The sequence below is a fragment of the Passer montanus genome, unplaced genomic scaffold, assembly GCF_014805655.1.
Source record: "Passer montanus isolate IOZ18808 unplaced genomic scaffold, ASM1480565v1 scaffold1, whole genome shotgun sequence".
Taxonomy (NCBI): domain Eukaryota; kingdom Metazoa; phylum Chordata; class Aves; order Passeriformes; family Passeridae; genus Passer; species Passer montanus.
In genome coordinates this window covers 335,042-361,101 of record NW_024356504.1, presented here as the reverse complement: position 1 = coordinate 361,101, position 26,060 = coordinate 335,042, and the positions used below count along the sequence as shown (strand labels likewise).

At 37.7% G+C, this 26,060-nt stretch overlaps 2 protein-coding genes and 1 long non-coding RNA gene across 4 annotated transcripts in view; 1 reads left to right on the top strand and 2 right to left on the bottom strand.

The window, feature by feature from the left end:
• Positions 1 to 13,156: 13,156 nt before the first annotated feature.
• LOC120511613 (baculoviral IAP repeat-containing protein 5.1-like) lies at positions 13,157 to 17,778 on the bottom strand. Of its 2 annotated transcripts, XR_005629955.1 has the most exons (5): positions 17,478 to 17,778; positions 16,740 to 16,849; positions 16,305 to 16,419; positions 14,104 to 15,224; positions 13,157 to 13,554 (listed from the first exon to the last, which is right to left on the bottom strand). XR_005629955.1 is itself a non-coding variant. In XM_039729328.1 (4 exons), the coding sequence occupies exons 1-4, from the start codon at positions 17,613 to 17,615 to the stop codon at positions 15,012 to 15,014; spliced, it is 576 nt and encodes a 191-aa protein (XP_039585262.1). In that variant the 5' UTR covers positions 17,616 to 17,778; the 3' UTR covers positions 13,956 to 15,011. The 2 variants fall into 2 exon arrangements, 1 of the variants encoding a protein (XP_039585262.1); XM_039729328.1 differs by lacking the exon at positions 13,157 to 13,554 and having other exon boundaries at positions 13,956 to 15,224.
• Positions 17,779 to 20,734: 2,956 nt separating this feature from the next.
• Positions 20,735 to 22,902, top strand: LOC120512759. The gene is made up of 2 exons (XR_005630166.1): positions 20,735 to 20,831; positions 21,663 to 22,902. It is a non-coding gene; the product is annotated as an uncharacterized LOC120512759 (long non-coding RNA).
• Positions 22,903 to 23,461: 559 nt separating this feature from the next.
• SLC39A10 (solute carrier family 39 member 10) overlaps positions 23,462 to 26,060 on the bottom strand; it is a 53,764-nt gene continuing 51,165 nt past the window's right edge. Inside the window, exon 13 of the mRNA XM_039717984.1 lies at positions 23,462 to 25,595. The gene's annotated coding sequence lies outside the window, so the exon portion shown is untranslated. The remainder of the gene's footprint in view (positions 25,596 to 26,060) is intronic.

The window sequence follows — 26,060 nt, the reverse complement described above, 5'->3', positions numbered from 1 at the left end:
TGCTGTCATCACATCTGTGTGATACTGGTGAGATAGTAAGAAGTGTGAAATGGTGGTGGTAAATAATTTTTAAATGATGCAAAAAATTGAGAATACTTAGAACAAATGATAGAACTAAAGGACCTTGAAGTTTTTGCTTTCAAAGGAAAGACTGAAAAACTTGAATGACATTAAATGTACCCATAGTGGGTGCAGTGGTACTGAATTCCTTAATCTATCAACCAAATATGTTCCACATCCACTCTTGGAATTTGATGTCAGATATAAAATATGACTTAAGTATTGGGCTATTTACTACTTGAAATCTTCTCATTAAAACCACATCTTTTTGTTGTGTGTGCAGGACAAAGCCTGCCTAGTTTTGGTTCAGTAGTTTAGGTGGCTTTCCTGTCTTTCTTCTGCAATCCCAATCTATCCTAGCAAACACAAATAGTGGTCTGGGCTTGGGTGTTTGTCAGAAGCCAGCTGCCATATTCTCTTAAAGGGAATTAGTCCACAAATACTGTTACATGCTAAAACATGTCCTGCATTTGTCTGTTCATTGGATTCGCCTCATTGAGGAACTCCTGTCACCAGCCTTACAAATGATCCACTTGCAGAAAATAACGTGGCATTCGTCATTGCAGGAAATCATATGAGGTGAAATCTTGAGGCTTCCACCTGCTGCACCTGCTGCTGAATATGCAAACTGCCCAAAGGTCTCAGCAGTCTGCTGGAAATTCTTTGCTGGAAGCACCAGTTAATGCATCTGAGCTGATGTCCCTCTGTAGGGATACAAAGGAAATCTGTTGTTCAAACAGGATGTTCTGCATGAAAGGCTGAAGGTTCAGGCTACTTGGCTTTATTTGGAGGCAATTTTCAGTTCTAACATCATGGCTCAGATGCCTGAAGGAAAGTATATAATTCAATACTTGACTAAAAGAGTTTAAATCAGTTTTTCAGGTACATACTGCTTTATTCAGAGTATAGAGTGAATTTGTAGTATGTACTAAAAAAATTGCTTCTGATAAAACAGTAATCCATTTTCTGTTGATTTTAGCTTCCTTACTGGTTCTTTAAAAAAAATCATGGGTTCAGACAGAATCAGAGAAACATTGGTTGGGAGGGGCCTCTGGAGTTCAGTTAATCTGACTCCTTTCAAAAAGCAGAAACTTTAGGTGCCACTTCATCAGGTCAGGTACAGCTTTGTGTATCCAAATTTCAGAAATCTCCATGAACACAGATTTGCAGATTACCTCCAGAGGCTTCAGAGCTCCTAGGGAATAATTTTTTTCCTGCTGTCCAAGATGAATCTCCCAAGCAAAGATTTGTACCTGTTACTGGCTCCAGTTAAATTCTACCTTAATTTCTATTTCACCAAACTGAGCAAGTCCAGCTCTCCCCAACTCCTCTCATGCATGCTCTGCAGATTCTGATCCTCAGGGAATTACCAGCTACCTTGTCATTCTGGTAATCCTGTTATATAATTCTAATAATGATTCAAAAAAACTGCCCTCATTCTGAAGATGTTTGCTAATATCAAGGGATTTCTAGTAGGAAGTTGCATTTTTAATGTATTGGTAAGTGGGCTTACTAAACTATTCAAAAAAAGGCAAGAAATTGAGAAGTGTGCTGGGTATTTCTGAATATTGTGTACTGAATGACCAATTTTGATAAAATGATCTAATTCAGATATTCAGTGCTACTCAATTACAAAGTATATTTGTGGAATGTGCGACATGCTATCACTGGCAGGGAAAAAAAAGAAAAGTCATGTTCGTGCAGGAGAGTGTGAGTGCCAGAACAGAAGTTCAGCAGTGTCAGGCCGATGGCTAAACGAGCCCAATCAGTTTCCAGAAGGTGGCACTGTCCTTCCACAAATGCAGGGTCTGAGGTTCATGGCTTAAAAGGATGCTCTTCTCCAGACTGTCTGAACGGTCTGTCTGCTTCTTAAAGCATAAAGCTAATTTGAGTCTGTTCAGGCTGGGTTTTTTTGCATTTATATGACATTGGGTAATGAAATTCCTTCATTGGCTTAGTTTTTCATTGCAAATTTGAATAATCATACATTATTCCTTCATTATAAATATCTAATTCAAGCAAAGTGTGTTGATGAGGTTTAAATTACTTAGTGGTTTAATTTCCACTTCCCATAAATTTTAAGAAAATCTTGGGTACAGAAGTTTTTCTATCTTCCCAGGGCAAAAATCAGAAGGAAAAAAAAAAGACAAGAAAAAAAAAGCAAATGTAAAAAAAAAATCCCAGGCTGCAATCTGTGATATATTAGAAGTTATATTTAGAAACTACATTATTGATGGTCTTTTAACAGGGTGCTCAGGCTGTTTTTGTACACTTGATTTATGTGCTTTTCTTGATACTTTTTTCCCCCACAATTGACACTGGCAGTGTCACTGACAAAATAATTTCACTGATGTTTTGGATCACTGGGAATGATGCCATTCCCTTTTTTATTTCATGCCTTAGTGGTAAATAGGAAACTATTTCGAAGCATGGATTATTTTTTCCTTAGCTTTTTCTCATGTGAAAGAATAAAAACAAGTAGGAAGAATCCCATTTATAAAACTGGCAACACAGCTTTGATTTGCTTTACCAGTTGCAATTATTCCATTTGCTGTTCATAAATATACTAAGAAAGGGAACAAAACCCACTTGTCTCTTGACAATGTGTAGTTACACAATTTTGCATTAAAACCTGTTTTATAAACAAATTATGAACTGTGCTGGCATGCTGACATCTTGACTCTCTGTGTACAGCTGAAGTTTCTGCAGTTTGGTGTGGTTTGAGAGGCAGGAGGCACAGGGTGAATGGTTTCCTGCACAAAGGAAGGCTGTGATTGTTGCAGGGGGAGCTGCACCCCACCTGCATCCCTCAGGTCAGCGCGCAGCTCTGGTGCTGTCACCAGATGGGAGGGCTTTGTGTGACACGAGCAGAAAGCTGAATGCAGATTGCAAACATTCAGAGCTTCTGGGCTCAAACTGAACTTGGAATTTACTGTCAAATTCTCCAAACTGAAGCTGAGAAGGAGTCGTGGGTCCAATCTGCCTTGTCCCCCTGTGAGGAGTTTGTTTCTGGGACACGCTGGCTCTGCACAGCAGTGCAGCCTCTGTCCTTAGGTGTCCTTGTCCCATCAGTGACCCCAGCTGCTGCTCAGTGATGTGGTTCTGCCTGCTCTCAGGGCCTTCCCTGACAGGGTGGATCTGCTTTTGGGATGGGCTCTGGAAGCTGCTGCTGCTGGGAGTCCTTTAGGCACATCTTTGTGCTCCGATGTCCATCGTTGTTGTCACTGTCAGCAGTTCTTGCGAGCCCTCAGTAGATTGATTTGGCTGAAATTGTCCCTGTAACTCTCTGGAGTTGCTCATGGTGGGTACAGCTCTGTGTGTTTTGTTTTCATCCTGGATGTGTGCTCCTGGCTGCATCCCTTCAGGGACAGGCACCAGGCACAGCAGAGGGACCTCAGGGTCGGCTGGCGTTTCTGGTCACCTCTGTTTCCATCTCACCTCTGGCCATCCCAGCACCACTCAGGGTCTGGGGAATGCACACTGGTTTAGGTGGGAGAGGAGAAGCCTTGGCAGAACCTGTGTTCCAGGTTTTGGGAAGGGGAGCAGGGCATTAGTATTTATCAGTCCCCATTTCCTTGCCAGGACTTTGCCCTGATAGAACATTTTCAAGGGGAATATAGATTGGGTATTATGTAAAAGTGTTTTAAAGTGCTAAAGTTCTGCTTTGGTCTGCCCAGGGGCAGGTGGTGGAGTCACCATCCCTGGATGTGTTTAAAAAGCCTGGATGTGGCACTCAGTGCCATGGTTTAGTTGAGGTGTTAGGGCTCAGTTGGACTCAATGGTCTTTAAGGTCCCTTCCAACCTGGTCATTCTGTGAATTCTGTGAATTTTGTATTGCAGCCTGAGGAGCTTGGATCAGTTCACAATGTCCTGGCGTGGAACTGAACTAAATTAACTGGACTGAATAAATTCAGTCATGGATTAAATTCAAGCCTATACTGGAACTGAGTAGAAGCATTTGTTTGGTTTGATTTCTTAATTATAAATTTGCATAATTTCCTGCATATCAATGTGTCTTTCCTCCCCAACCCCATACTTGGTGAGCAAGATTAAAAACTGTAGTGATGATTAGGCTAGAAATGGGTCACAAGGCAAATTAAATGCCAGAACCTGGTGTTCAGACAACTGTATTTTTAAAGGTCTTTTCAAAACCTTTTTTGTATTTGTATTAACTGAGATAACTTTCATCTTATACAGTAACTTTTCTAATAATTTACATTAATTTAATTTGAGAAATTAATTTGGAAAGCACTACAAAGAATTTGGAACTCCATATCTTAATGTATATTTTGTCATCTGTACAGTGTAAAAATACAAGAAACACAGTGTTTATTCAACAACGTGTCTTGAGAGGTCTTATTCAGGTGCTGTTGTGAAAAGAAAAAAAATACAATTTCTTGTCTTCTTAAAATAAGTAGAACTTTGTTTTGAGAACAAAAATTTTAAACATGTATTTAGTTAGGAAATGTCTCAGGATCAGGAAATACCTTTCTAAGATCACATTACTGGTTAGTGTTAGTGCTGAAGTCAGCGTTGCCTGTGTACAACTGCTGTATTAATACTTACATCTTGTTTATATATTTTATATGGAAAGAAGGATTATTCTTTGCATTGAATTATGATACTTGATTACTGGTTGAAATGTGTTACTTTGTTGTTTTAATTAAAAAACCACTAAAAATCCATCAAAATATATGAATTGTTCATGTTGTTTAATTGCACAATGCAGTTGAACAGCCAGTGTAAATTGATGTTGCTCCAACAGAATGATGGGAGTTGTGCTCTTTGATCAATTGACCCTATTTTGAAATGATTTCAGAACTAATAGTTCATGTGCTGAATAATTTCATACAAGCTGCCTAACTGCTGCTCTGGTGAACTCTGGCAATGAGCAAGGACAGTTAATTGTAGACCTGACAATGGTTTGAGTAAAGCAGAATGTCATATAGAGATTCATTTTCAGATTAAGACTTCCTGCAGTGCTGTGTGGTGATTCACTTGAAAAGACAATAATATTTTTATCTGGAATAATTTCTTTTCCAGAACAGACATCTGCTGAGAGCAGTAACAGCAGAAAAGATACTGGAAAAACTGAGGAAGTGCAATGAATTTCTGGAAATAATTCTCAAGGGACTTAATAAATACTTAGAGAAAAAGCATCTGGTTTTCCCCAGATTCTTTTTTTTTATTGAATTAGAAACTTCTTGAGGTTCTTTCAAAGTACAAAGACCTTAGTTGGTATGGAAGTATTTAATGGGGATATTGTTAAGTAATATAATCTTTGCTGTAAAGAGAGGAGCTGGGCTTGGGTCCCCATACACAGACTTGAGAGTGTGCAGTGACTGCAGTGCAAAGTCATACAGAAACAAGAGTAAAAATGGAAATTAAAATGCTAGTTCAGTCCCAGAGAAACATCCCTACAGTGCAAAGAACAGGACAAGAAATTTTGTGAGGGAAAAAATCTTAAAGGTGTTGGTTTTGTTTGTTGGTTTGTTTTCTTTTAATCATGGAAAACTATTGTGTTAAGATTGTGCCTCATTGCTCTACTCAATTTCCTTAATATTTGCTATTGCTGGGAAGGTATAAATAATAACTTTTTATGTACTGGAGGTGGATTAGCTGTTGAAGAGAGAGTTCTTGTTCATCCTCATGAGTTTTTGTGTTACAGAGACTGTAAGTAAAGTTTTACATCTTTAAACTGATCCTCAGTAAATACAGTGGGAAGCATCTTGCAGGGGGCAGGACACAACAATTATTGCTGAGCATAAACCTTTTTTTAATTTAACTTTAAATGGTCTTTTAGGTAAATTGTTCAGATGTTTTTCTTAATTATATATTCTTAGGTACTATTGGAAAGAATAAAATGGAAGCAGTAAAAGGACATGGGTATTTCCTGTGTTGCAGGATTTAAATTGTGTGTGCTGTTTTGTTAGCAGATATGTGCCATTGATGTTTTATATTTGGGTTTGTAAAAGAAAAAAATGCATCTCAAGCCCCTGTTGAGCTACTGGTGAATGAAGGACATTGTACTGGTATCATAGTGAGAAGGAACCATTTAATAAAAGAAATAAAAGTAATATAGTAAAAAATAAGAAATGCAAGAAAACATAATCACGCCTAAGACCAGACGTTCAACTTCTTAACTTTTAAAATGTTTTGCAGGCACCAGAGGATTTTCTGGGACAGGATAATAGACAGAGTGAGGACACTGTCACCTTGGTGTGAGGAAAGCTGGCTAAGCAGAATCCAGTGACTCTGGGAGCACTTGTTGAGCTTGATGCTCATGCTGAGGATGTTCCTGCATCTCTGGTAAGCAAAGAAGGCAAAGATGAGAGTGACTTTGAATGGTTAAATCAGCTTAGGTGCTGCTGGGAGGTGAGTGATACCTCTCAATCCTATTAGAAGGTAATTCCTGTTCACAGTTTTTCAATTTCTGCTTGCTTGCTCACACAGGGAATGGTTATGCTACAGTGAGAATTTCTGCTGATAAGAGAATACCTGGAACAATCATTTTATGGATTGCTAACTAGAGTGGCCAGTAGCCAGAAGTAAACAGTTTTTAATTAAAATTACTTGCTTCATCTCTGCTGAGCCTCAGTGCATTTGCTGAATTTGCAGGGAATGTTACAGACAGAATTTGTTGACTCAAAGACTGTATTTTGGTTTTGTGATGCTGCAGGATAAAGAATGCTATAGGGATGACAATTAAAGATTTTAATTGACATATAACGCACAAATAAAATAATATTGACAGTACTTACTGGAAAAATATGAGTGCTTTTACTGGATGGTGGTAGGATACAATGTTTTACACAAATCAGGACAAGATCTCTTGTAATACAAGACACGTCAAGTGAAATATAAAATAATAAAATAAAAAGTAGGGGTCATGCATTAACCATAACTACAATTATTGATCATGATTCCTTCTGTTTATCTTTTAGAAAGTCCATTAACTTCCTGAATAGCTAGACATACAGTTTTATTCTGCAATCCTGTTAGTAGGATATTATTTCAGGTAATGTTTCGTTTAAAAACCAGTGGTTTTATTTGGTACTTTATTGTCTATTGATTGGTATTTTTTTCTTTATTTGGGTTGCATTGAAAGGAGTGTCTCAGCAGTCATGCAGTTGTTTCCAACAGCATTGTGCCAAAAAAAGGTAAGTTTTTTTGTTTTTCTTTAATGGGTCATAACCATGGAGTTTTATGATATGTAAGTATGTATTTTTAAAAATAGTTACATTTCATTAAAGGGATCGGTCTACAGTGTAATTTAACACCAAAAGAGAGGTGAAATTACTGGTGGGATACTTATGAAAAAAGCCAATAGTGCAGATGAATTCATGTAAGATACCTGATAAGGTGTAGAGCCCGATTTTCAGCTGTGAATTTTTGTAAGGAGGCAGGAAATCAACATTCTCTTCAGACAGCAACAACGTTAACATCCTCTTAGCGTGTTGCACAAAACTGGGGCATTCTTGAAATGTCCAATGTCCTTGGAGGCTTCTGATAGTCCCATCCAGCCCACAGGATATTTTTTGGTATGCATACCTGTGATGCATTGAAGAAGTGTGGGGTCTTTGATGCTGTTTCTAATTTGGAACATCTGGAGCTGACAGCTGAGCAGTAAATCTGCTCTGGGCACCAAGGTCAATGTGGCCCTTGAAAGCTGAGTCATGGCTGGCTTTTATTTGGTGTGCCTTTATCTGAGAAGGTATTTTGTTACTCATCTAAAAGATTGGTAACTGCATGCTTGGGGGACTTCTCAATTTGGGAACAGCTACTAATATTGTAATATCTACATTGTAATATCTACATTGTAATATCTAGAAAATTGTTTTAAAAGGTGGACTTTAAAGAGCTGCAACTTACACCAATATGAGAGGGGATTCATTAACTGACACTAATTCTTGTCAAGTTCTGCTTCAGCTGGTCCTAGGGACATTTTACTTTGATACTTGTTTTTGGAATGATGAACATGTTTTCAGTGTATGTTCCATCCAATATTCTCCTCAGAAAAATATCCGTATAAAAGAGTGAAATCCTCAAAACTCACAAACAGATCCTTGGTTGTGAAAAGCTGTTAATATTTTCTTTTATTTTGTGTACATACGTTTTATGAGACAGTGATCTCTTTAAGGGTTTTTTTTTTTCTCTTGTAGAAAGTTTCCTTCACTGTTAATGTTTCCTGTCTCTCACACAGAGCTATTTCAAATTGCATGTTTTATACTTCTTCCTTTATTTGGATGAAAGTTAACTGAATAGGCTTTGGTGTACTGGTTCTCTTAGTAGTTTTTGTTCTTTAAAAACTTCCATTAGAATAGGGTGCATTCTTTCTGTTTGTTGAAGTAACTTAAGAAAAAATCTGCATAGGAAAATAATCTGTGGATGTTTTAAATGTTTGTAAAACATCTCTAAAATGATCTTGTTACATAATCAGCAATTTTTTCTATTCTGACGTTGACTTATGCAGCAAAAAACTACAATGAGCAGAACAATTTAATGATGGCCCTGAGGGTGAGAAAACTCTGGCTGAGACTGCTTTGGAGCTGGAAATGCAGGACATCAACTTGACTGGAATACACTTATTCCATCAGGAATTTTAGCTTACCTAGCAGCCTTTACATCCAGCTACAGGCAAGTGACATGTACAGTGATTTTGTTCTTCTGTTCTTTTAATAGTCTAAATTTAATTAATTTTTCTTCTAATATAAATATATTTTAAATTATGTTTTAGTAAAATTAATAAGTGGAACTGAAACTGTGTTGTTCGTTGTAGGCTTTTGAGTTTTCTTTATAAGACTCCTGTGAAATATTCTTTTTTTCTTCTACTGGAGGGTACTGTGTAAAACATGGATTCCTTTGGTTCATGTTCTTCTCTAAAGCAACAGTAGTTCCAGAAGAGCAGATGGCCAATCCCTGCAGATGTTGTGTTATTGCTCCATCCCTGGAAGTGTCCAGGCCCAGGTTGGATGGGGCCCTGAGCCCATGGCAGGGGGTTGGAACTGGATGATCTTTAAGGTCCTTTCCAGTCCAGGCCATTCTATGAACCTGTGATTTGTGCCTATAACTCTTAAGGAAATAAACAGAAATGCAGAATACAGAAAAATTTTGACATGGCAGATAATTTTTATCTGGAAGAACTTTTGAGTGTCAAGATTACCCTGACTTTGAATGTTTTTGAACACCAAAATCTTCCACTGAATTCAGCTAAAGAACTTAATGTCTACTTATTTTGAAAAGCAGGTCCAGGTTAATGAAGATTGCTAAAACTAAGAGACAAGAAAATCAGTCTGTCATTTGAGGATATAATTTGGATATTTTCCCTAATTCCCCTTTTCCTTCAATGCACTTACTTTGGCATTAGAAATACTACAGATACAGGGTATTGATTGTACTTCAGGAAGCAAAACTACTTGTTGAAATTAGAGTATATATGCTGGTATTCTGATTGTATATGTAATTTTTTCCCAAATAATTACTGTATTAATAATTCAATCACTCAGGCTAAACAGTCGACAAATGTTAATGAATTCAAGACTTGTACAGTTCATCCTCCATTTCACTTTTACACAGCTTTGATCAAAATTCTTTTTGAACTAATGGAAAGATGATTAGCATTTTAAAACTAAATAATGATAGCTTTTAATTTTGAAAGGTGAGATAGAATCTACCTCAAATTGATGGTACATATTATGCCTGTAGTTATGAGTTTATGGCTGGATATTAGGGCCACAGGAACAGTAGAAAATGCAACTCAAGCTTTTTGTAACAATAAATTTTTTTCAAAAGCAGAATTAGTGAGCAAACCAAGGATAATTTGCAAACATACCCAGTGACTGCTTATGCATTCCTGTCAATGAAGAAGGATTTTATAGATGATGAAAGCTGTGTGTGTTGGGCTGATATTAGAGAACTATTCTTTAATTATTCAAATAGTAAGTCTGAAGTGAGATATGCTGAAAATAATATGTGACTGAAACTTTGAAGTAGGGAAAGAAATAATGCAGGTTTTAGCTGAGTTTTACCCAAATGCTCAATTCCTGTTTCTAGACTGTGCTTAACGTGGAGGTTTCCTGTGTTCAGTTTACAGTCTGCAATTGCTGGTAGCAGCTTATGTGGCAAATGTAACCTGGCTCCATCTCCCTTGGGTCTCTCCTTGGGCACTGACAAGTGACTGAGCCACGTGGAAATTTGGGAGCTCAGCAGTTCTTCCAGTACATTTTTGACCCACTGTTATGTGCTGTGAGATTCTCTCTCTATCCCTGCTGATGCTGCTGCCTCATCTGACAGATATTCAGGTTTCCAAACCCTATTGCTTCTCCAGACCTATGGTGTCACTAAATTTTCCCTTATCTGTGTTTATCAAATTACTCAAACTCCTTTTAACTTTACAAATTTCACAATTTATTGATATAATGCTGTGCTGGTGGGTTATAGATGTATTTCCTGAATCTCTGTATGCATTTTACCTGTGAAAGCTTCCTTCTCTTGTGGGTAGGCTGCACAGTATCCCTTTCAGATGTTTTCCTGAACCTTTCCAAAAGGGGGAAGAAAGGCATCCTCCTTCAGCTGGTGATGGGTCATTCCCAAGTACTGTGATCCATAATAGAGAAGGTTACTGCCATTCATGGTACATTTTTCCACCAAAACTTCCTCTCCTACATTTAGGCTTTTTTCCCATAATATCCATTTTCATTAGTGAAAAATTCCCTTTGTTTCTACTTGAAAATACTCAGTTATGCATGCAACTGTGTTAAAGCTATTCAGAATTTCAGAGGGGTATTATTATTTGGAATTAAATATAAAACTAAATGTGATTAAACTTTCTAGCAGGTAAGAACTCTTATTCTAAATACATTCTCTCAAAGAGGAAAATTGTTTTTGTAAACAAAGAACTTTAGTGTTCATCTGTCTCTTAAATTGCACTGAGTATGTGCCTGCTATGATTTCATACTGATGTGCTTCTGCTGTAATGACAGAAGGGAATAAATTGCCTTAAGAAGCACTTTGAGGTAAACATTTGAAGAGCTTATATTTCAATTTTGAAAGTTTGTATTTTTCCCTTTGGTAATGCAAGAAGATGGCCTCTGCTCATGGCTCCTTAGGGAGCTATCAAACAAACAAATGAATAAAGAACATGGAAAAATCCAACAGTTTGCATATAATCAAACTCAGAGACCCTCAGTTTATTGCAGCACTGGAAAAGTGCGTTCAGTTTGGCAGTGCTGGAAGGTTGATGACTAATGAAAGTGTAAATTACAGAAGCACCTGGAGGGGGCACAATTAGCTAAAAAATCAAAGTAGTGAATATCCAATGTTCTCATACTTAAGGGAAATAAGTATGTTTTTCCCTCCTTGTTTTGAATCAAGTGAATGTTATTGAAGCCCTCACTCCAAGTAATACTTAAAACTATACTAAGATACTTCTTAGCACAATATAATAATCAGTTAAATCTTTATATTTAATTGTTTTATGAGAATTGCAATTTCTTTTTTTTCGTATTAGAATAATAATATTTCTACACATTATCTTGCTGGAAAATCAGTTAAAGTGAGAATTTTGAAAGTAAATGTGCAACTTTGTTTTAATTTTAAAGTGATTCCTTTGCTAACACCTGGGAAGAATTCCTGGCATTTGTTTATTCCTCCTCCCCTGCCAACATTTTTTTACACTGTTGGGTGACTGGTATCACAAGTGTTGACATTTCTCACATCTAATACTTCACCTTGCAATTCTGACATTCTTTCATCCAGTCAGGAATTTATTTAATTAATTACTTTCATCTCCTTTCCAGTCTGGAGCTCCTGATGCTAGTTGCTCACCTTTTTTTATAAAAATATTTACAAGACTTAATACAGTAGTCACCTCACACGCAAAAGCTGCATTGGGCTTTTTTATCTGTAGTGTAGTTAGGGACAGGGAAGGGCCTGGGCAGTTTAAGTTTAGCAGAACTGTTAAAGATATTGCTAGTAATCAGTTTAGTTCAGAGCTTAATATTTTGGGATCATATTTGAATGTACCTTTGAGGCAGTCTGTGTTCTATAAATCTTTGACTTTAAATTTTACTATTTTACATCTCAAAAAAATCCCCTGTATCCCTGTGTGCCTCAATTAGAGTGTGCAATAAATAAAATTACCTCCCTTTGTTTCCAAACCTTTCTGTCAGCAGAAATATGAAGAAACAGAACCTGAATCCCAGCTGCCAGTGTGGATTACACCAGTCATCCCCAGGGAATGTTTGGTGTAGACCCTTTTTGATGATTTTATCCAGGCAAGAAGCACTCCAGTAGAGTCCAGCAGCAACTGAAGAAAGCCACGAGACCAGCAAAGGCAGAGGTAGGCAGCCACCGAGAAAATTCTCTGTTAATTAATAGTTCACATAGCCCTCTTTGGCTTGGGCTACCTTCACTAGTCAGACTCTTTTCTCATGCAAACCATATTAATTTTGTGACTTGAAAAAAAATTTACATTTTGTCCCACAGTCATCTTTGTGTCAGTATTTTGTGCATAAATTGTATGTACATCCATTTAACTGATGAGGAACCATAACTTTGAAAGGACTTAATGCTAATAATAACTCAGTAATTATCACAGTAATAATATTAAAAATTATCCATTTGTTGTTAACTGAATGGAAGAAAACAGAAATAGACTGAAACACAAGACTGAAAAGGAGACACAGCTCAAATGGCATAGCTTGCTCTCATTCTTGATCTTCTGTCAAAAGCTTTACACTTTTTAATGATGATAGATTACAATTAGGTCTGAGAACGATCACCATGCCTGAAATACAGGAATGATTCTCTTGAGTAGCTCTCTGCCAAGGGCTTGGTGACCTAGGTAATTGGGAAAAAGCTATAGAGATTTTCCACACCTTTGTTTCTACTTTGAAAAAAGAATTTGAAGTAGTTTCTGCAAATTCTTACACTGCATTTCAAACCACCTGAATGGACCTCACCTTATTTTGTCTGAGGTGCTCACGGTAGTCAGAAAAATAATTAATTATCCTTCCATCTTATATGACCATATAAGATGGAAGGATAATTCCATATCTGGAATTATAGAAAAATAATTAATTATCCTTCCATCTTACTCTTCATATCTGACCATAACCACTTCCATGTCCAGGTAACACTTTTGCCAGTTAGATTTTCATCATTTAAATTAACAGTAAGAAAAATTATCACCAATATTCAGTGAAATGACCCAGGAATTCTTAGACTCTCTAAAAAAAAAAAAAAAAGATTGTGTATTTTTTCATTGTAAATATCCAGGCTTTAGAAATACTTTTTAATTAAAGAAATAGCATAAAGTACGCAGAGAGGGTGAGAATGGATTTTTGGTTGGAAATGCTCATAAATGAGTATGAGAGACATTAAAGGAACTAAACACTTAACCACATTGCAGGAAATAGCCTGATTTTCATTCTTGGCCTTTCTTTGGGCATAAAAATAAATACAGCAAGTTGAAGTCCTTTGGGAAATGATCACCTGGAAAATGAACAGAGAAATGATGACATTGGAAAAAGAGACTGAGGGGGAGCTACTTCATTATGCAGGGTTATAGCTGTCCCCACTCTGGAAGCTGCAATCACAACATAACAGCCGGGTTGGGCATAGGCCATTTGCAAACCAAGCAACACTAATGCTTGACACTAATTTTCTCATTCTTGTTTTTCTGCCTTCAGCTGCAGCCTAGCTCATAGTTACCTAGTAATACAATGTGATTGTCATTGATAGCATGTTATCATTGTAACCTTAAAGACTGGCACTAGAATAGAGCTCTAACAAAGAGGGAGCTAAAATGGATGCTCTCTCCCCCCCCCCCCCCCCCCCATAATTTCTTCACTTTCTAGTGAAGAACTTGAAAATTACTCCACATCTTCCAAAGATAGTAATCCTGTGCTGTACAAGAAGCTTCTTAGAGTAACATGTATTTAAATGGTTTTTTTAAAAAAGCTTTAAGCATGTCAACCTCATTTCTGTAACTTAAGAAAAAATACTTCATGGATTGATGTATCCAGTTAAGGGATAACTTACTCTCAAGATAGGGAATTCATAAATGCTTTGAAGAATGTTGAAATATGTTTTTAGGATCCCCAGCATGAAGATTTTCTTGCAGAGTGGAAAGACAAGTCAAAAGTTTCAAAAGCTGCTGTTCGTTCACTGCCTGAGACCTGACAATGTAATGTACAAAACTTTCACCTTACTGAGAAGGGTCTGTCTGCATCTTAAAAACCAAAAATATTTGCAAGTATGCATGCACTTGTATTCTACAACAATCTCTCAAAGAGGAAAATAGAAATTAATAAGATTTTTTTAAAGAACTTCAGGAAGTTTGAAATTGTAATGAAAAACTTTTAAAAACAGAATAGTGGGACTTTAGCTTTTGTTGATTCAGTTGCACACCAAAATATCCAGAGCTCTTTCTTGAAACTGTCTTACACACCTTGTGTCTACCCTTATTCAGTACACCTGCTATTTGTGCTGGATGTGGCTGTCTGTGTCAGTTTGGTCTGATCTAGAAAGACAACTTAGTGGTAAGCAGGAGAGTAGTAATGCAGGTGCCTAAGCAATTGTTGCAGACACACAGATCCATTTAGTTCCCTGGAAAGTGTTTTGAAGCAGAGCTGTTGTGATTTGAATCTAGGCATAAGGTTTTAACACAGATCACAGAAAGTACTCACAGTTGTGAATCTTTATTCAAAACAAAAAAGTCAGCTTGCTAAAAACCAGAATAGAAGTATTTGCTTAGACATTTTCCATACACTGTCAGGGTAGTGGAACTGCTCTTAGCTCCTGTCCCAGCCATACTAAGAAAGCACACTGTGAGAGACAGGCCATACCTGTCTGTACTCACTCCTCCCAGTCAGGAACAGTTCTCTACATCATACACTCCCTCACCCACCTGTTCAGCTTTGCAATCACACTCAGACAAAGAGAGGAAATCAAGAGTCACTTTTAGAGCCAGAGTCACAGCTCACTTGTGCTGGGCTGCTTTTGGCGGCAGCAGATTCTCCAGGCTGCTGGGCTGAAGGCTCATCCCCGAGAGGCAGCGGTGCCGGGAGCGAGGGTCTGGAGCCAAAGTAATTCACCAGCCTCTGCCTCGTCGCTGCCACCTCTTCTTGAAAAGAGCTTATGGCGCGGCTGCCAACTTTGCACTTGAATCAAAGCAAGACATTGAGCCTTTCAGCGGAGCAGTTGGACTGTATCGTTCTGCCACATTCCAACCCTCCCTCCTCAGGCTGCATTCGGGTATCTGTTTCATGATAGCAATCATACCCCGGTCAGCCTGGTGCACAGCCCTCCCAGCTATCGGTGACACTGTCCTTGGGGCTAAGTGTCCTCACCTGAGGCTGCTGCTTCTAATTTTTTATATGCTTTATCTAGAAATATGTTCATATTATGGCCAAGACCCCTCTTGTATCTTGAGACATTGCTCTAAATCATTCACAGTTCAAGTTAGGTAACACCACTCTTAGTCCACCTTCTAAGATATCATTGTGCCCCATTATCCTATTTTTTTGTACTTTAATCTGTTGCACAGTGACCTTAAATGCTTAATCTTGACAGTCACCAGGTATATATGTAATACAGAACATTATTAGCAAGGCAGAGATCTTATTTGTGCAAACCCACCAACAAGTAATATGCAGAATCTTTTACTGTTCCTCATCAGGGAGCTTGGTTCACATAATTCTTACTATCCATAGGATTAGGGTTCATAGATCAGCTGATCTGGATCAACTGAGCTGCTCAGTTGTGTGCTTTTCTACATGTCAACACTACAGGATGAAACTCCCCAGAAGTGGGGAGGAGTAAAATATTTGAAATGAGCTTAACATTTTAATTAGGCAGATTTATATGTAAAACTGGATATGTGAAGCAATAATCTGGTCAAATTTTGTCTTTTCACGTATGTTGTTCATCCCTCCTGTGAATGATAAAGCTGCTCATTGTTGAATTTTGTGCATTGATTATTGCACCCTATGTATTTTTTCTTTGCTGTAATGAGTTGTTGGAAAAACACTTCTAAAGGAAGCAGGTTTGCATTCAGAAACCAGACAATAACTTAAACTGAGAAGTGCTTAGGTGCAGATTTCTTAGCTAATAATGCATATAAATCAATACTTCATGTTCTAGCCTTAGACAATCATTCCTGGCTGATGCTTGGAAATCTTAGCAAAAGAAGTTGTTTATAGTCTAGCTTAGAATTCCAGATGACAGTGGCTAACACTTACAATGAAGGTCCTCAGCCGTGCCATCTCCAGCATGTAGTACTCCTCCATTGTCAGCTCATCAAAGTGCTTGGGAAGGGATAAAAAGTCACAGGTGTGACGCTTGCTGTGTTCCTCCCTGCAATATCAACCCAGAATAAGAACAGATGTTAAACCCACAGAAGTTTCATTTCAGGAGAGGAAGAGATCTGTACAGGCAGGTCTCTTCAGTACTTGTGCTGTCTATCAGCAGAAATAATAGCATACAGAAAAGATGAAATAGATTTTAGTGGCTCTCGGATAAAAGCTAGTTGAACAATTCCACAGTTCCTGGGCAAGATAAGCTTCCAGTTTTGTGCACTGTCATAGCGAAAATTGACAGGGACATTAACTCATTGTAAAATTACTACAGAAATTTGGAGAGATACTTCTCAAGAGCATTGGTACATCTTTGCTTACCATGGGTCATCATTTGGCTCCCAGCCCACCAGTTCTAACAAGCAAAAGAAACATTTTGCCACATCTGGTTCATTTGCAGTTGGACAGTGGATGAAGCCAGCCTTTGCCATCTGCAAGGGACAGTTTACAAGTTTAGAGCATTATCCCACACACGCTACTCATATTTACTCATACTTCCTGGCACTTTAGAATCACATCTAGTCAAGACACCAAAAATTAAGTTTGTTTCAGTAACCAAACATCTCTTCAGGCAACTCTAGCAGTATGACTCATCTGAGATTCAGGCTGGCAGTGTCATGTGTGTGCCAAAGTAGAAGTCAGGTGGATTTTTTATTTAAATAATTCCCATTTCTGAATTTGAAGTAGTGATCATTCCACTATATCCTTCCTGCTGGATCTGTACTTGTTTAATGGAGGCTGCTTTCTCATGAACAGAAATTTGCAATTAGAAAGACTATGTAATACAAGAAATTAATTTTTAAATGACAAGAACAGAAAAAAAAAGGAACAAGAACAGTAAATATTAGAATCTGTAGGCAGACTGTGGACTGAACACAGAAAAACCAGAAAATCCCACTACAGTATTTCTGAGCAGGGAACAGAGGAAAGTTGAGTATTTAACTCATCTTCAGGCTTAGTGGACTCCTCTTGAACCTGAATACACTCAATAATGACTTCACATTCAGGCATGGCATATATAAATTAAGGCAGAGGCAAACCAACCATTTTCAGACTTACATTCTCTGGAGTGCACTTGCAGTTTTCCTGGAAGGGCCACTTGGTGAAGGTTTTTAAACGGGTCTCATACTCATACATCTCCTTAAAGTCAGTTAAGAGCTTGGAAGCTGAGCTGAGCTCTTGCAGCAGAGTCTCCATCTCTGAAGCCTGCAATCAGTGAAAGGCAGAGCTTCCCTCCTACTCTCACTTTTAAGGCCTTTGCTAATTGGTGACACCTGGAGAGCAGGGGAAGGTCTAACAGAGCCTTAGTCCCTTCCTAACACAGGTGAGTTTATGGGTAGGACAACCAAGGGAAATGAAGCTGCTGGAATTTCTTCCCCTTGTGTCACAGTCTCTGTCCTTGGTCACGTTATATATTTTTTAACTGAAAGCACCTATTACTATTGCAGATTTTACAACTGAAATGTCAAAACCTGCAAGTTTAAAACTCTAGTTACAAATGCAGAAACTTTGCATATAAAGTTTTAAAGAATACTATCCTGATTGCAAGGAAATGGGTTGAATTGACATTGCTGTTTGAATCCTTCAGTGTTTCTTGAATTTCACATTCAGAGATTAATTCTTAGGATTGTCTTTGCAAATAGTGTTGCATTTCTTTAAAGAGGAGGTGGTTGTTTTATAATATTGTAAGTACTCAGTTCTATTTTAAAATATTATAGAGCATAGCCAGATGCTGGATTAAATATTTTAAAGGTGTATAAGCCAGATGCTGGGTTAAATATTTTAAAGGTGTATATCTGTAAGGGTTTACAGTATCAAAGCATTAAGTTGTCATTTTATAAACTGTCTCTTATTTTGGTAAAGAATCCAGTTGAATTCAGTAGAAGTTTAAACATCAGTGTCTTCAAGAATGCTGCATGCAGCAGCTTTCTAAGCCAAAATCTTAACACCTCTGAAGGATTTTGCATTGTGAGACTTGGAAATTTAAATCTCTGAAATACAGATGGAGTAAGTGCAGAAAATAATCCAGCCCATTATTCTGTCTAGATGTGGTGACAGAAATGAGATTAAAGAACATTTGTATAGGACTTCCAATGTCAGCCCTTGGGGCATTGCTTTTGCCTAGATTTACAAATGCTACATCATTGAATCCTCTGGGACTGTATGTCTATTGTATATTCAGGAATACTGTCCTTGAAGTTTATATTCAGATATTTAGAGTAACATGTGTTACATGAAAATAGGATACTTTAATTTATTTTTTTTTCCAGATGATACCAATGGTGCAGGAATTTATCATTCATAACCTGGGCCCTCCAAGCACTGATATTAATAGTTTCTCCTGGTGATGACTCCATGGCAGCTGATGATCAGATATTTTAATCTCTTTTTTACTGTAGTTGAAGTTTGTGTGTGTATGTGTGTGCACATGTGAGTGTATTTGTATGAAGCAAGGAACTTTGTTTAACTAAAAATTGAAATGCCAAACCAAACCCAAAACCTGTTTTTAACTGCCCAAAACCAGTAAAATTGATCTCATGCTTCTCTTTAAAACAAGGCACTAATTCATGCATGTGGATTGTTTTCAGGAATGAAGAATTTGTCTGTTGTTTAAAAGAAACTGTAGGTTAAATATTTTGGCATATTTTATCATCTTGGGATGTCATGATCTATTTAACTAATTAATTTGTGTCATTTCAAATGGAAAATGCAAAAATGGAACAAAACCACAATAGTTTAAATGCTTCTTGTAAGCAGTCTGATCTGAAAATGCTATTTTTTCAAAAATGCTTTATGTGTAATACATAATTTAATCAAAAACACCACAGTAATATGGGACCTTGGAGTCCTGGGTGATATTTATGCATCGGAATTGAAATACAGTGCTTTGTGGTTTTTGGTTTTTTTTTTGCTTTGATTGTTTTTATGGCATTTAAAACAAACAAAAAATTCCCAACAGCCCAAATCTGTTCTTATGTAGAAAAGTACTGCTAGAATACTAGAAAGTAAGATTATACATGCAATGACACATCCTAAGATGTATTTCTTGCATTTCCTGCCTATAATTCTGTCAGAATTCTGTGGTGTTGAGAATGACAGGTACATTTCAAGTCTATCTGTAAAGGTATCCTTTTTTTGGGATATAAAATTTTATAGTAGGTTGTCTACATCCTTCAAGAGAATACTGTTTGCAGAAGTGTTCTGAAACTGTCAGAATTTCATAGGTCCAGATTAAATGGATGGGTAGATGGAGCTTTTCACTGGAAGACACACAAGATGTGGCATGACATGAAAGAAAATATTTAAATCATATTTTAAACGATTAAATCAGGTACATTAAATACCTGATATCTGATCCTGACTTCTACACTAAGGGCAGAAAACCTGTGAGTAATGTTGCAACTTTGTAAATCAGTTAAAGTCCACCCTGATGAACGTGTATCGGTGATCTGGGGGAAGACAGGCTCAGAAATGAAATACTTGTCTTCCACTGCAAGGAATGTAGTTTCAATTACTGGCAATAGTGCAGTACATTTATTTTTTTATTTTCTTGCTTGTTTCATACTTCATCAATTGAAACTTGTTGCTATGGCAATAATAATACAGCTCTCTTGGTGTTTTTGGTTTTTTTTTTTTTACATAGGTAAGACTGGGAAAACCTATCCACTGTTTTAATAATTGGATGTGTGCTTGCAATCACATTTTACATTATTTTGCATTATTTTTCTATAATTAATATAGATTATCTAAATGAGATTGTGTATTTAGCTAGGTGGTCTTAATTGGAAACCAAATCAAACATTTCTACCTGATGTCTTGGTAAGGATTAAAAAAACCCTAAAATATTATATGAACAATATTTTATAACACAGTGGTGTTATAAATGTATAGGTGCATGGTCTCATACATACAGTTGTACGTAATGTACATGAATTAAATCTACATGAATTAATAGTTTTAAAAAATAAAACTGCTTTGAGGTTTTAAGAGACTCTGGAAATGATGCTCATGACCATTTAAAGACCTCCTGCTAAAGGCCTTTAGTTTGTCAAGAAGAGGCTTCCCCCGACTCACAAAGTGTGTGAGCAGGAAGAATCTGGGCTCTGAGCAGCTCAGCTCTGCTGTGCAGGACAGGAGAGAAAAATGAACTGTTCCTGCAAGGTGTAAAATACCCTACTGCCTAAAATACCCCTGCTGGCTGCCTGTGATTTATTCATGGCAGGACAAGAGCAGCCCCATGCAGAGCGAAAGCAGCCGGCATGCAGAGAGGAGCTCTGGCAGAGGGCGTTTCCTTCCCTGCGTGCAGAGGTGGGTGTTTGCCAGAGCAGCCTCTCGGGAATTTGCCAGCAATACATGGCACTTCTTCATGCTCCAGCTTGCCAAGCAGCCCAGCATGGCCAAAGTCTGTTCAAGGTATGGATGGGCAGGAACAGGGGTGTTCCTTTCACTGTCAGCCTGCAGTGATTTTGGTTATCAGTGTGGTTAAACAGCAATAATTCAGGCAATAATGTGATTAACAGGCAAGTGGCTCAAGCAACTTCACAGAGGTGTTTCTTTCCTGAAGGAGAATGGAGGGTGGGGGATTTTTATATGACCAAAGGTTCTGAACAAATTGCAAATATAGTTCCTAGCAGGGAGGGAACCTTTTTTTTGCCCTGAAAGATAATGATTTGTATGTAGTAAACATTTATTGATACTTTTGTTGACTGGTTTGCTTTATCCCAGTTCTCAGTGCATCACCACTCTTGCCTTCCTGCAAGTAATTTTCTGTTATCACTCTTAAGTTTTTCTTTTTATGCACCTAAGAGGAGTCCAGCTTCTCCCAACCTCAAGAATTTAAAGCATGTTTGATTTTCTAAAAAAATAAATAAAATTATGAGCACAGCTATGGCCTTATGATAGCATACATTTATTTTAGGAAGATGTTGAACAAATAGAGATATTTTTAGAAAAGTTTTCCATAAACTTGTATCCAGGGAGTTTCAGCTGCATTACTGTGAAAATTTTTGGTGCTATTATTCTTCAAAAGCAGCAATGGCTGGGTGCCTTGAGGGATGATTATTAAAAAGTATTTGAAGGGTGGGAGATGAAATGGTTCAAGCATGAACTAGCAGAAGTAATTAACAGCTTTTAAACTTTCCAGTGAGAATTCTGGCTGCCTTCCAGGTGCAGTACAGTGACACTGATAGGGCTGCCCAGGGAGGTGCTGGGCTGCTGCTCTGATCACTGTCCTGTTTTCTGCAGGAGCTGCCAGCTGATGCTCCTCACTGTGACTGGGGAATGCAATTATGGTGCCAGAGGCACTGACACTGGGGTTGGCTCTGTAAGTGTTCTCAAGATGTTATTTTCCTCGGAAATCATTACAAATGTCAATTAGGTACTTGATCCAAGTGGTGTTTATTTTGCCCCTCCTGAAGGAGATGTATGTCAGAACAACAGAATTACCAACAGCTTTTTTTTTTTTTTTTAATAGATGCATCTTTACTGAAACTGATGTGTATCAGTGTTTACTCAGTCACTGCTTTGGTGGCAGTGACTTCTAAGAAAGGGACATTATGTAAACACCACCCAATTACTGTCATCTGAATTGACACTGTGTGAGTCAGCACTCAGGGGACAGCAAGTGAGAAACACAGCCCAGTGAAGTTAAAGCATTTTAAAGTAGGCATAAGAGAAGTAGTTCATTATATTTCCTGAGGCAGAAAGGCCACAATAATCAGCTTAATTTATCACACAGGAGTTGTCTCAGTCATCAGCAAAACACCTGCAGGCACTTGGCAGGCAGTGGGCTTGGAGAGAGGCTGCAGCCCCTTACACTTGGTATCTCATTTTAACTGAATTTTCATCAGCTCCCAGAATTTTTCAGGAACTACATCTTTGTATCTTTTATATCTTAGTTAACACACTTTATTAATCACTAGGAAATTCTGTAGTGGTTTTGAAGTACACCTTGTGGCCTCTTGTGGGCTGGTTGGCTCCTTCTGCATCTTTTTTTTTTTGCTCTGGAGGTATTTTTCCCCACTTCTTCTCAGTACTGAAGCTGTACTGAACATACAAAGACACTTGCACAGAATCCTTTCCCAGAGACCTTTGGAATGACTGCAAACGCTGGTGTTACCAAGGCTCAGTCAGGAACACAGCTGTTATTTGATGACATTCTTACACAGGCATGATGCAAAGTCACACACCACCTTACCCAGATTCTCTATGCATATCCATGTTCACCTTCCCTCCTGAGTTTTCACTGTACCTCCATTCTGGTGAAATTACTTTTCCACTCAAGAATGTTTTAAGGCTTTTTTTGGGGGGGATTCTATTTTTTTCTGTCTTCCTGGGGAAACATTTTGTGACTGTACAGTCAGTTTATAGATCTCCTACTTCCTCCAGCTTTTAACAGTTTTCAACCTGTGGCCAGTTCTAGTCCAGTTTGTAAGCCAGGTACAGTCTAGTGCCACCACAGTTCAGGCCAAAAAAAAAAAAAAAACTAAAAAAAAAGAGACACATCTGCAGGCAACTGAATTTTGTTAGTTCTAAGCTAGTAACTTCTACTGCAGGAAGAGAGGGAATTCTGCTGCTTTAGAGGAAGGCACCTGCAGCAATGCCACAGTGAATGAAACAAGAATAGTGAGGAGGGTTTACAGGTAGTAAACTCAGACATGCTCTGGGCAGACCATGTTTCTGAAGGATGGGAGTGAGAATTTCCCAGGATGGGCAGCTTTCTCCAGAAGAGGCTATGGACTTTTTCACTGAGCAGTCCAATGACTACAGGATCAGCCAGACAGTAACTTTCCAGGGAATCCCCCAATCCACTGTTCTTGTTTTCAGTATTGCTCCTACCTGACTGCCCTAGACATAAATGTAGGACAGAGCATTTATGTTGGTTTTTAATTGTTTAAGCAACCCTGTTATGCAAAGTATTTTGACACCTTCCTTTTCAGAATTTCTTTTAGGGGCTCGTAGTGATGTCTGCTGAACTGAAAGGAATACTAAAACACAAAAGTGATCAAACCTTAAGAAACTCAACAAAAATATCTGCTCCTTGAATTTTTTTTTTATTTTCTGAAGGCTCCTTATGTATAAGGAACATACATAAAATGAACACAACACTGTTGACAATGAACAAAACAGCATTTGATAATTTCCAGCTTTATAAAATTTTTTAAAAATGATTTAGTTATAACAAAAAAAACCAATAGCTCAGCAAGTTATCTTATTGGACCATTATCACATTTTAAACCATAGACTCAGTTGTTAATGGGGAGAGGAAAGAAAAAAATAATAAAAAAATAATCACACTGCATCTAGCAACTACAACATTTTCTAAGCATAATCACAGCGGATTGAGTGCAATGTGATTTACATCAGAATTCACATGGGATGTCACACAGTGACAGCATTGTAAAATATACAAGTAACATTTATGCCCTCCAACAAATACAAGTTAAATGAGACTCTGGATTCAAGCCAAATGGAATGTTGAAGCCAAGTAGAAATGTAGTGGAATTCAGATTGTCTGTAACTCAAAAGTGTACATTAGAATCATCTGGAATTCAATACTGGTGGAAATATAGAGAAGTCACAGCTGTTACACTGCTCTGTTACACTTGCAATAAATACTAGAAAATAAAAGTAAACAATCTATATTCCATGAAAAATACAGTACCTACCTTCAACGACCATGTTTTTCCCTTGTCTGAAGATGGTCTTGGAAGGAAGTTAACTATTTTCCTACAGAGGCAGTGTATTGAGCTATAACCACATTCCAACTAATACAACAGTAAATATACTACTGGAAATACAGAAATCTTCATTTGAAAAGAGTTAAGAGAAATAAATCTTAAAAAAATCATTTGACAAAACATCAGCTGCATAATGACCCCCTTATATTTCAGAATTAACAGAAAAGAAAAAATCTTAAGTCAGTCAGTTTAATACAAAAGAAACAGAGATTGTTTAAACTCAGATCTTCAGAAGGTATCCAGGAAGTTTTGTCTCATTGACTTAACATGGGCACTATGCAAAAATGTCATCCAGGAGTTTTACACTGCCAGAAATTCAGCAATCTGAAGCTAACAACAGTGTGTTTGCTAATTAGGGTTCTACACTAAATAGGTTTAAAGAGGAAAAAAGAAAACCTGAGTTCAGAACATCAAATGGCTGCGTGCCTGAACTCTGGGCTTTTGGCTTCTTCACTGAAGAAACTGCACCCTTCTTTGAAATGGACCCTTAATACTGTTTCCTGATACTGCATTAGGAACAAATACTGGCAACCAACTGATACCTTTAAAACACATGAGCTGCTCTCAGTAAAAGCTAAACTGACCAATGAAGCTTCTGAAGTAAAGGGCCACAGGAAACACAGGAACTTGAAATGGAATGCAGAGACCCACTGGCTCTCATTAAAGGCGTTAGGAGTAGTGTTTTTAGCAGCTACACTGGCACCAAGCAGACCGGAACTTTAAAACTTACGGCACACAGTCAAAGTACAGCTTTTACCTGGCATACACAGGAGAGAGACAAACTGGGTGTTTGGAAAAAAAGCTACTACCATGCTTAGGACTGGTACTACAGAATCAACTTGCACTCCCCACAAACTCACCATTTATTTTTTGTTAAGGGGATGGGTACAAGAAGAACTAACTCATGTCTGGCAATAAATGCCTGTCAGCACAATCTGATTTAGGACAGCTGGTCCCAGCAAGTTAAGGCCCAAATTTTCAGTCTATTCTTCTAAATGACACATACCATGGTTCTACCACATCTGCTTTTTAATAATCTAATTTAAATACCAAAATTGTAAAAAAATATCATAGAAATGAACTCCTTTATACTGGAAGTAGAAATCTTCTTACATATTCTTTACTGCCAGAAATGGCTGGTGTCACAATGTCTGATATCAAGGCATTGTAGGAACGGATTTGACGCGCTGTTACAGTATCGTAAATACCCTACCAGTACAACATACACAGAGCATAATTTAACCCTTGTGTCCAGCTGCAGCTACTAGCATCTTGCACCTTGGTTTAACATGAAGAGGAGAAAACAGTCCAAAATAATAATTTTAAAAAATGGAGAAATTCCCACATGGATTCTCTTGTTAAAAGAGTTTGCACAAATTCACAGCCACAATTCTTCAGTAGTTTATGCTGCAAGTGGCACACAATACATGTTTAGCATCTGTAAGAAAGAACCAGAAACAGCTCAATAACTCCAAGGTCAGGGATTTCCCCAAGCTAACACTAATTCTACTGCATTTTGCATTTTCCTACTAATATCAAGGAACAAACATCAAATAAATCTCAGCTGGGGAAAAACATCATCAAACTGACCCTGAACAGAAGTTACACTTCGCAGAGTACATGGCAACAGCCTGCCTTCTTACACAAGAGGTTTCAATGATGGAGTGCAGCTTAACACAGCTTCCAAGAATTTAAACAGTGTTTAGGCTTGGGGTTTCTTTTTAAAAATTTAAGCCAGCACAGTGGCTTCCAGCCATGTCCTGCTGTAAGACTGAATACTTCAAGTCACCACTACGCAGAAAAATCAGCACAGGATTAATACATATATATACAGAGGTGCACACACACACAAGTATATGTGTGCACATCTGTCTATATCTATACAGATCTATACACACACAGA